Source organism: Emiliania huxleyi, assembly GCF_000372725.1.
Source record: "Emiliania huxleyi CCMP1516 chromosome Unknown EMIHUscaffold_161, whole genome shotgun sequence".
Lineage (NCBI taxonomy): Eukaryota > Haptophyta > Isochrysidales > Noelaerhabdaceae > Emiliania > Emiliania huxleyi.
The window spans coordinates 137,239-147,007 of record NW_005200970.1 but is presented as its reverse complement, the minus strand read 5'-3'; the positions used below and the strand labels follow the sequence as shown (position 1 = coordinate 147,007).

General features: G+C 65.8%; 3 protein-coding genes across 3 annotated transcripts; 2 read left to right on the top strand and 1 right to left on the bottom strand.

Moving 5' to 3' along the window:
• Window positions 1-161: 161 nt before the first annotated feature.
• On the top strand, window positions 162-677 carry EMIHUDRAFT_230126 (hypothetical protein; the record flags this gene model as incomplete). Its single annotated transcript, XM_005785336.1, has 2 exons — window positions 162-250; window positions 419-677. The coding sequence occupies 2 exons, from the start codon at window positions 162-164 to the stop codon at window positions 675-677; spliced, it is 348 nt and encodes a 115-aa protein (XP_005785393.1).
• Window positions 678-1,390: 713 nt separating this feature from the next.
• Window positions 1,391-4,393, bottom strand: EMIHUDRAFT_112001 (hypothetical protein; the record flags this gene model as incomplete). The annotated part of the gene is made up of 5 exons (XM_005785335.1): window positions 1,391-1,642; window positions 1,759-1,941; window positions 1,981-2,389; window positions 2,811-3,310; window positions 4,349-4,393. The coding sequence occupies 5 exons, from the start codon at window positions 4,391-4,393 to the stop codon at window positions 1,391-1,393; spliced, it is 1,389 nt and encodes a 462-aa protein (XP_005785392.1).
• Window positions 4,394-9,139: 4,746 nt separating this feature from the next.
• Window positions 9,140-9,535, top strand: EMIHUDRAFT_71845 (hypothetical protein; the record flags this gene model as incomplete). The annotated part of the gene is made up of 1 exon (XM_005785334.1): window positions 9,140-9,535. A coding segment is annotated over one exon (396 nt), but the record flags the coding sequence as incomplete, so codon positions are not given.
• Window positions 9,536-9,769: the final 234 nt, after the last annotated feature.

The window sequence follows — 9,769 nt, the reverse complement described above, 5'->3', positions numbered from 1 at the left end:
ATGCGCGGCGCAGCTTGCACGAGGGCGAGCCGACGCCGCTGCGGCGCGCCGCGGGCGGCGCGGGCGAGGCGGCGGCGCTGGTTCGGCGGGCGGCGGCGCCGTGGTCGCCGGCAAGCCACTCGCTCTTCCCCACGGCGGCTTGCAAGAGGGCGGTCGAGGTGATGCGGCTGGGCTACCTGATCGCCTGGGACGAGGAGCGCTTCGACAGCCGCGAGGGAGCGGCTCCAGAGCTGGCGGACATCTGGCGCGAGTTTGTGCTGCCATGGGTGGTGGTGCGATGACATGATGATTGCTTTGGTCCTGTCTCCTTTGTGCGCGTGGCGGGCGAGGCCAAGGCCCTCGCACTGAGGCGCGCACTGCAATGGTCTCTCCCCGACTCGCCGGATCCTCTCTTTGACACACCTCTGCCCTCCCTCAGGCCGGCCAACCTGCAGCCAGCGGCCGAGGCGGTGGCGGTGGGCAGGCTCATCCTCAAGGCGGCGGAGTGGTCGCCGCAGTCGCACGAGCTCTTCCCAACAGCGGCTCGCAAGCGTGCGGTCGAGGTGGTGCGGCTGGGCTACCTGGTCGCTTGGGACGAGGAGCGCTTCGACACTTCGACAGCCGTGAGGGAGCGGCTCCAGACTGAGCTGGCGGACATCTGGCGCGAGTTTGTGCTGCCATGGGTGGTGGTGCGATGAGCGACGGGCCTGTTTTCTATGTAGCCACCCCCCAGGATCTCGCTCCTCTTCTTTCTCGCTTGGTGTGCTGCACTGCATTTGTTTTTATTCTTCCTTGACCAGTCTCTCTGCTTTTATTATTCTTCCCCGCGTGTGCGTGTGCGTAAATAAATAAAAAGAGACACCTCTACTGTGAGATGGGTAAAAAGGAACAGCAAGAGCAACAGGTCCCCCCCCCCGCCCGTGCGATCTTTGTCGGTGTTTGTGCAGGGTTCTTTGTGGGTGTGGTCTGCGACTAGCCGCCGGGGTCCGTCCTCCCGATGGGGGGGGGACTATCACTAGCCGTCTTCCACATGGTCCCTCGGGTCCCTGCTGCTCCTAATCTCTTCGTACATCCTCCTGCTGATCTCCGCAAAGTCCTGCTCCCTCCCTCGTCTCGGCTCTCGCCCTGCGCGTCTGCTCCGCCTCCACATCGTCTGCCCTGCGTCGTCTGGCGCGTGTGCGCGTACGTGCGCCTACAACATTGGAATCCCGCCGACGACTCAGTCACTCACACATACGCGCCGCGCCAGGCGGGGCGGCCAGCCCAGACGCCAGAGCCACGTGGCTCACATTCGATTGGACATATCGACCTCCCTTCCCCGGGGTCTGGCCTCTCCATAGCGTTTTTTCTTTCTTTCAACCTACCTATCTATCCTGAAGCTACGTCACGTGCGCGCGACAGCACGCCGTCCTTAGTGCGACGCTGTGTAGAGGTGGCGGGAGCTCTGACGCACCGCAAGTCCGTTCAGAGGGTCACCCATGCTGTCGCGTCCGGACGCCTCTAACTGCTGCCGCCGCTCCCACTTTCGAAAGAACTGGTATGGGCTCGCCGTGTAGGGCGTTGCGGGCTCAAAAGGGTCCGAATTGCGGCGAGAAGCGCACAGCGCGCCGAGGTCATATCGCGCGGCGTAGAGTGGCTGGTGCAACCTCAACAGCCGGTGCACCTATTCGCAGCGGGGGCGGTGTCGTGTGGCGTGATTAACCCCTTCCTGGACTGCACGATCTCGGCGATTTCTTGGGCCCGCTCTCAGTCTCGTCTACATTTCGGCATTGAGCGCACCAGCGCCGCCCGGGCTGGCGACAGGTGCGCCGTGGGGAGGGAAGCGTCCACACGCCCATCGTTGAGCGGGTCGGGCTCGTCGCCACTGCCGAAGCTAGCCGGCGTCTCTGGCCGCCACAGCGGCAAGTTGAACGGCTCCGGCAGCTTTTCATCGGCAGTGATGGTGCCGAGCTCCTCGCGTACCTATTCGCAGCGTGGGCTCTTGAGGAGACGCGCCGCGACGTTCACGCGGATCGTATACTTACTACGTATGCGGTCGCGGTATGCCGCATCGATCTCTCCGTGCTCGGCCAGCTCGTTCGCGAGCCAGTCCGAGGCGACGGTCGTCGCCACGGTCCCCTGGGGAACTGTGGCGTACACCTTGCTGGGGCCGCGTCGATACCCGTCGTCCCTCTCCGGGGGCAGCGAGTATTCGACCCCTATTTTGGACCCGGCCTGGCTGCGCGCCTGCGCAGCTGCAGACCGCAGCCCGGCCATCACGTACTGGATGTTCTCGCGCAGCTGCGCGCGCGGGGCCTCCGCGCGCTCGGCCTCCCTCGCGGCGCGCTCGCCAGCCTCCGTCGCCCGGCGCGCCTTCTGCGCCGGGCCTTCTTGGCCTTGCGTGCCGCGGCTCGAGCCGCGGGCTGCTCGCCTGCTCCTTGGTGGGCTCCTTCTTCTTCGGCGCGGTGCGCTCGATGTACGAGCGCTCCGCCGCCTGCACCGACTCGCGGTCGCCCGCGGCCTTCTCGTGCTTCAGGTCGACCTCGATGGTCGCGTAGCCAGGCCTTATCAGCCTGACCTGCGACGCACCTGCGATCCTTCGGCGACCATCACCACGTCCTCCAGTTGCACGCGATCGGAGCGCCATGGAGAACGCGGGCACTTGTGCGCAGAGATGTGCCCAAATGCGCCCGCCGTTTTTTGTCATACCCCCCCTCCGAAACCCGCCGACTTTGACCGGGTCCGGTTCTAGCTCACTCTCATCTCTATACTTTCCCAGATACAAAACGTCAGATCTGTGCCACCCTGGGCTGGACCTAGTCATTGGGGCGCATCATCTCGAGCCTGGTCACGCTGCCTTCCGCGCCCCCTCCCAGTCCCGGATCATCCGGCGCAGCATGTGGTTGGGGGTGAGGTATGGGTGCTCGAGCGCGCCGCCCGTCAGAGGGCTCGTTGACTTGGTCGCGAGCCAGCGCTCGATCGCCGTCCGCTCGTACGACTGCCCATCGGCCGCCATCACCGGGTCGCTCATCACCTCGGTCGTGATTGGGCAGATGAAATCGTCCGGCGGCTCCTCCTCTCCCTCAGGCGGCGCCTCCTCCGCCGGTGACGAATCGCCCTGCCGCTCGGCGACTCGCGCCTGTCCCCCCGCCGCACGCGTCGCCCCGACATCCAGCCTCGCGCTCTCCTCGAGCGCCGCCGCCTCTGCCTCCTCCGCCGCCGCCAGCGCTGCCTCATCCTCGGACAGCCCCTGCGACGGCCCAGCGCCACCCCCGCCACCCTTCCCCTTCTTCTTCTTCTTCTTCCCCTTCTTGCTCTCCTTGGCGCGCCCCGCCTCCTTCTCCGCCTCCTCCTCCGCCAGCAGCGCCTCGGCATGCCGCGCCGCCTCCGCCTCTGCCGCCGCACTCTCCACCGCCCTCGCCGCTGCCTCCGCCGCCGCATGATCTTCGAGGGCGCGCACGCAGCCGGCGCGGCCTTTCTTCTTGGCCATCTGCAGCGCCGTCCTGCCGCTCGCATCGCACAACGCCGCGTCTGCGCCCGCCCGCAGCAGGCGGAGCACGAATGCGGGGTGGCCGTTGGCGCCGGCGATCATCAGCGCGGTGAAGCCGTTGCTGTTCTGCAGGTTGACATCCGCGCCGCGTTGAAGCAGCTCGACCACTCGCTCGTGGCCGCTGACGGCGGCGTGCATCAGCGCAGTGCTGCCGTCGGCGTCCTGCTTGTCGACCTCCGCGCCGTGCTGAAGCAGCAGCTTAACCACCCGCTCGTGGCCTTTGCTGGCGGCGAACATCAGCGCGGTCCAGCCGGCGCTGTCCTGCTGGTCGATCTCCGCGCCGCGCTGAAACAGCAAATCGACCATTCGCTCGTGGCCCTCCTGAGCGGCGAGCATCAGCGCGGTGAAGCCGCTCCTATCGCCTACCACGCAAGTCGCGTTGACCCGCCCGCCGCTGTCCAGCCACGCCAGCAGCGCCGCCTCGTCGCCGTCGAGAGCTGCTGCCAGCGCTAGCATTGCAGCAACGCGCCTCCCTGTGTCTAACGAGCACTTACCCATGTACATACTATTATACTACTAGTACTCGAGTACTGTCCAAGCCTAAAGTCTGGGCAGGTTACTCAGGACACGATCCCGGCGTGAACACGACTAACTGGCGGATCCGCTCCTGACAGTGGCATGCACCGCGCCGCGGCGCGTGCCACTGTCTTTGTTTGAAGTAAAAAGTCGAATCAGAGCGCCGTCGGCGTCGTCCCGAGTTTTCTCCCCTGGACCGCCCGTCCGGCACCGCTCCGGGACGCACGCCGGCGAAGCACCATCAAGCTGCTGTACGGCCCCGGAATCGCCTCCCCTGGCTTAGCTAAAGTGAGAGTTATTGGGAGACGGCTCCCGCGAAAGCACGGCTGGCATCCGTGGCGTGGGGCTCGCCTCCGAAAAGTCGGGCATGGCTCTCCCCGCAACTCTCTTGCTAACACGCGCGCCCCACCGAGACTGTGGTGGGCGCGCTGCGGCCGCACGTCTACCTCCGTCATAGTGCCACGACGTGCGGCCTAGATTTAGCACACGCGCCTCAGCTCGCAAACACTCACCCATTTAATTGTCACTGTCCGTGAGTGCGAGAGAAGTCTAGCGGCAGGCAGCTAGACCATGAGGAGGGCGTCCATAGACACCTCACTAGACCCCACATACGGTCTCGTCCGTGCCTCGAAGGCCGGTGAGATTGCTAGAGGTGGAGCAAGCTGCTCTAGCCTCACATGTCTCTTCCTGTCGTCTAGTGTATGCAAGCAGAGGCGCGTGTGCTAATTCTAGGCCGCACGTCGTGGCACTATGACGGAGGTAGACGTGCGACCGCAGCGCGCCCACCACAGTCTCGGTGGTGCGCGCGTGTTAGCGATAGAGTTGCGGGGAGAGCCATGCCCGACTTTTCGAAGGCGAGCCCCACGCCACGGATGCCAGCCGTGCCTTCGCGGGAGTCGTCTCACGAGCCGCGCCCCGTCGGCACTGTCCCCGAGTAGCCCCGCCTTGGCGGCACACACTCTCGACCAGGACAGTCCGGCCTCCGGGAACGTGTCGCGCGCCGGCGACGATTGCGGCGTGGTCGTTTTGAAGCGAAGATGGCACGACCACCGCCCTGCTTCGCAGACCGGGCAAGGAGGGGGCTGCTCCCGTTCCGCGAGGAACAGGAGGTTTCCCCCCCTCCCCCGGCCTGAGCAGCGGCGGGTGGAAGGCAGCCCCTTGAGTCGAGGGCGGCGCGACCATTGTTCTGCGTCAAAGGTCGAGGCCTGATCAGGACAGATGTTCGCGCCGCCCCGCTCCGTCCGCGCCGCCCGCCGCCGCGCCGCGCCGCCGCCCGATGATCATTAATTATTAATTAATTAATAACTAACTAATCCACCTCGAGAACCTCGAGAGCTCAGAGTGGCTCGGGTTACACCAATCCTCGCTACCCAACGCGGCCAAAGGATATCCACCTCGAGAGAGAGAGAGAATTCTTGATACGAAACCACGACGACACACACCAGTCGACTCGCATCGGTTGCCTCCATGAACGGCGGAGCTATTCTCGCGTCCACACCACACCTGGCTCCAACGTGGACACGCCCATAGCTGGGGACACTACTAGGTCACGCATGGCATCAGAAGTTTTATCTCTGGGCCCCGAAAGGCATCTCTAGCAGCGTCGTTACGCATGCGCCCTCCCCTCCTGGGCGCATACGCCTCACGTCTCGACAGAGCATAAGCCCTTGGCGTGTGACGAGACGACTTCTTCGCCATCGCAGCGAGCAGCAAGCCACTCTCCGGATATATCCACCTCGAGAACCTCGAGAGAGCTCAGAAGAAAACAAATCGCGCAGCGCGCCTTCGGCTGGCGTCCTGAACCGCCGCTCCTCTCCGGGTCAGCGCAGTCGTTGCTCTGCCAACAAGAACGAGTGGATGGCGGCCACCGAGCTGCACGCGCCTCCCTGGGCGAGCCAGGCGGCAGCGGCGCGCCAGCTCCGCCTCGAGCCACTGCTCATCCACACCGACCTCGACGCGCTCGGCGTCGCCGCGCTGCCGCTGCCCGCCGGAGTGGCGGCGATGCACCAGCTCTGCCTGACGGGGCCGTTCTTGCTGCAAGTGGTGCGTGGCGAGTAGCAGACCTTAGCTGGCGGTAGCGATGTCGCCGCCGGTAAGCGGTCGCCGGGTGAGCCGGTCGCTGCCACCCCGCCTCCACCCACCTCCACCCGCCTCCACCGCCGCGGCGCAGGTGGAGGTGAGCGACATCACACTGGTCGAGGAGCAGCGGAACCGGCCAGACAAGCACCCCGACGGACCTCCCGACCCCCACCGCCTCGGTGTCTGCATGCAGAGAGACGCAGTCGAGATCTGGGGAGCTATGGGGAGAGAGGCGGGAGATCCCCACCGGCTCGGTGTCTGCATGCAGAGAGGCGGGAGTCCGCCAGCCAGGCCAGTCGTGCACACGCCCTAGCAGAGAGACGCGAGTCCGCCAGCCAGGCCAGTGGTGCACACGTCGCAGCAAGGCCGACGCGGCTCACACGCACACTCGCGGAGCACACGGAGGCAAGGTTCGCGAGGCGTGAGGTGCGAGCTCAGGAAATCTCAGGAGAGGGGGTGGGCAGTCGCATTGAATGCAGAGTCTGCAGAGAGGCCGCAGCTAAAGCCGCAGCTAATGCGGGCCGAGGTGGGGAGATACGGGGAGATGTGGGGAGATACGGGGAGATGTGGGGAGGTATGGGAGAGGCGCCCGTAGGCCATCAGCGCGAGATGTGGGGAGATATGGGGAGATACGGGGAGATGTGGGGAGATACGGGGAGATGTGGGGAGGGATGGGAGAGGCGCCCGTAGGCCGGATGCTGAGGCTGCTGCTGTCGGACGGCGGCCAGCGCGTGGTGGCGCTCGAGTACAGCCGGCTCCGCGACCTCTCCACGCTCACCCCAATCGGCGACTCATTAATTAATATTATATTAATTGACTAATTAGCCGGCTCCGCGACCTCTCCACGCTCACCCCAATCGGCGACTCATTAATTAATATTATATTAATTGACTAATTAGCCGGCTCCGCGACCTCTCCACGCTCACCCCAATCGGCGACTCATTAATTAATATTATATTAATTGACTAATTAGCCGGCTCCGCGACCTCTCCACGCTCACCCCAATCGGCGCACCCCTGCCCCCCCCGCTGACTCTTGCACTTGTGACTGTGCGGGGATGCCTTTCCCTGAGACCGCACACACACCGCCTCGCGTGCCCCTCTCTCCCCCGCTGACTATTGCACTTGTGACTGTGCGGGGATGCCTTTCCCTGAGACCGCACACACACCGCCTCGCGTGCCCCTCTCTCCCCCGCTGACTCTTGCACTTGTGACTGTGCGGGGATGCCTTTCCCTGAGACCGCACACACACCGCCTCGCGTGCCCCTCTCTCCCCCGCTGACTCTTGCACTTGTGACTGTGCGGGGATGCCTTTCCCTGAGACCGCACACACACCGCCTCGCGTGCCCCTCTCTCCCCCGCTGACTCTTGCACTTGTGACTGTGCGGGGATGCCTTTCCCTGAGACCGCACACACACCGCCTCGCGTGCCCCTCTCTCCCCCGCTGACTATTGCACTTGTGACTGTGCGGGGATGCCTTTCCCTGAGACCGCACACACACCGCCTCGCGTGCCCCTCTCTCCCCCGCTGACTATTGCACTTGTGACTGTGCGGGGATGCCTCTCCCTGAGACCGCACACACACCGCCTCGCGTGCCCCTCTCTCCCCCGCTGACTATTGCACTTGTGACTGTGCGGGGATGCCTTTCCCTGAGACCGCACACACACCGCCTCGCGTGCCCCTCTCTCCCCCGCTGACTATTGCACTTGTGACTGTGCGGGGATGCCTTTCCCTGAGACCGCACACACACCGCCTCGCGTGCCCCTCTCTCCCCCGCTGACTCTTGCACTTGTGACTGTGCGGGGATGCCTTTCCCTGAGACCGCACACACACCGCCTCGCGTGCCCCTCTCTCCCCCGCTGACTATTGCACTTGTGACTGTGCGGGGATGCCTTTCCCTGAGACCGCACACACACCGCCTCGCGTGCCCCTCTCTCCCCCGCTGACTCTTGCACTTGTGACTGTGCGGGGATGCCTTTCCCTGAGACCGCACACACACCGCCTCGCGTGCCCCTCTCTCCCCCGCTGACTCTTGCACTTGTGACTGTGCGGGGATGCCTTTCCCTGAGACCGCACACACACCGCCTCGCGTGTGTGATGCCCCCGCTCTGTGTGTGTGTGTGTGTGCCCCGCACGCACCGCGCTGTGAACCGCGTCTGTTCATCCCCCCCCCCCCCCTCCCCGCCTCTCTCCCGCCTTGTGAAACAGGCACCAAGCTCGTCGTCGCTAACGTGACCGTCCGGAGAGGCATCCTCCTCCTCACCCCCGCCTGCGCAACCCTCGCCGGCGGAAGTGCCGCTGTGGGCGCACCTGGAGGAGCGGCTCCGAGAGGTCTAGCCGAGAGGCAGCCGAGAGATTGGCCGAGATACAGCCGAGAGGCAGCCGAGAGGCAGCCGAGGGGCAGCCGAGAGGCAGCCGAGGGACAGCCGAGAGGCAGCCGAGAGGCAGCCGAGAGGTAGCCGAGAGGCAGCCGAGAGGTTGCCGAGAGATTGCCGGCCATAAGCGTCCCTGACGGCACGTCGCTGCCGGTGCCAGAGTCGGCTCCGCCAGCACACTTACCTCGTCACGGGAGATATGGGGAGATACGGGGAGATGTGAGATCTCGTAGAGCCAGCACCGTACCCCCTTCACAGCCGACACCCCAAACCCTCCCCATTAGGTGCCGCACCACCGATGCCCGCACCACCGCCGCCCGCCCGCTCGTTCGCCGCGCCCGCCGCCGGTCGCGCCGCCGCCTCCACCGCCGCCGCCACCACCTCCGCCGCCTCCGCCTCCGCCTCCGCCTCCGCCTCCGCCTCCGCCTCCGCCTCCGCCGTCGCACCCGCGGCCGCTCGCGCCAGCGGCGGAGGAGGCGGCAGAAGCGGCGGCGGTGGCGGCGGAGGCGGAGGCGGAGGAGGAGGCGGAGGCGGAGGCGGAGGAGGAGGAGGCGGAGGCAGAGGAGGCGGAGGCGGCGTTGATCCGGACGCTCATCTCTTCGGAGAGGAGCAGGAGAGACCACGCAGGCAGCAGGCGCAGCAGCAGCAAGCGCAGCAGATGCAGCAGCGGCAGCAGCACCAGCAGCAGCAGCAGCAGCAGCAGCAGCAGCAGCACCAGCAGCACCAGCAGCACCAGCAGCACCAGCAGCACCAGCAGCACCAGCAGCACCAGCAGCAGCAGGCGCAGCAGCAGCAGGCGCAGCGGCAGCACCAGCCGCTCAAGTCTCCCCAGCGGCCGCTGCAGCCGCTGCAGCCGCTGCAGCCTCAGGCGCGCTGCAGTCTGTGACATGAGATCGCCCGAGATCGCCCGAGATCGCCCGAGATCGCCCGAGATCGCCCGAGATCGCCCGAGATCGCCCGAGATTGCCCGAGATCGCCCGAGATCGCCCGAGATTGCTCGGGGTCGGGTGCGGCCACACGTCTATTCCTCCACCCGCCCTACCTGGACTATGAGCTGAGTGATGGCTGAGTGGGCCAAGGAACCGATCAGGTGCGACCACCGCCTCAGTTTGTCTACCCCGCCGCCCTACCACGCCGCGGCACGGGCGACGCGCCGCAGGCGCTGATTGCCGAGATCGGCGGAGATTATATCCCCCCCTCTCGCCCCCCCCCTCTATCCCTGCCCTCTCCCTCCTTTCCCTCGCCCTTCCTGCCCCCCCCCTCTCCCCCCCCCCCCCTCTACCCCCCCCCCT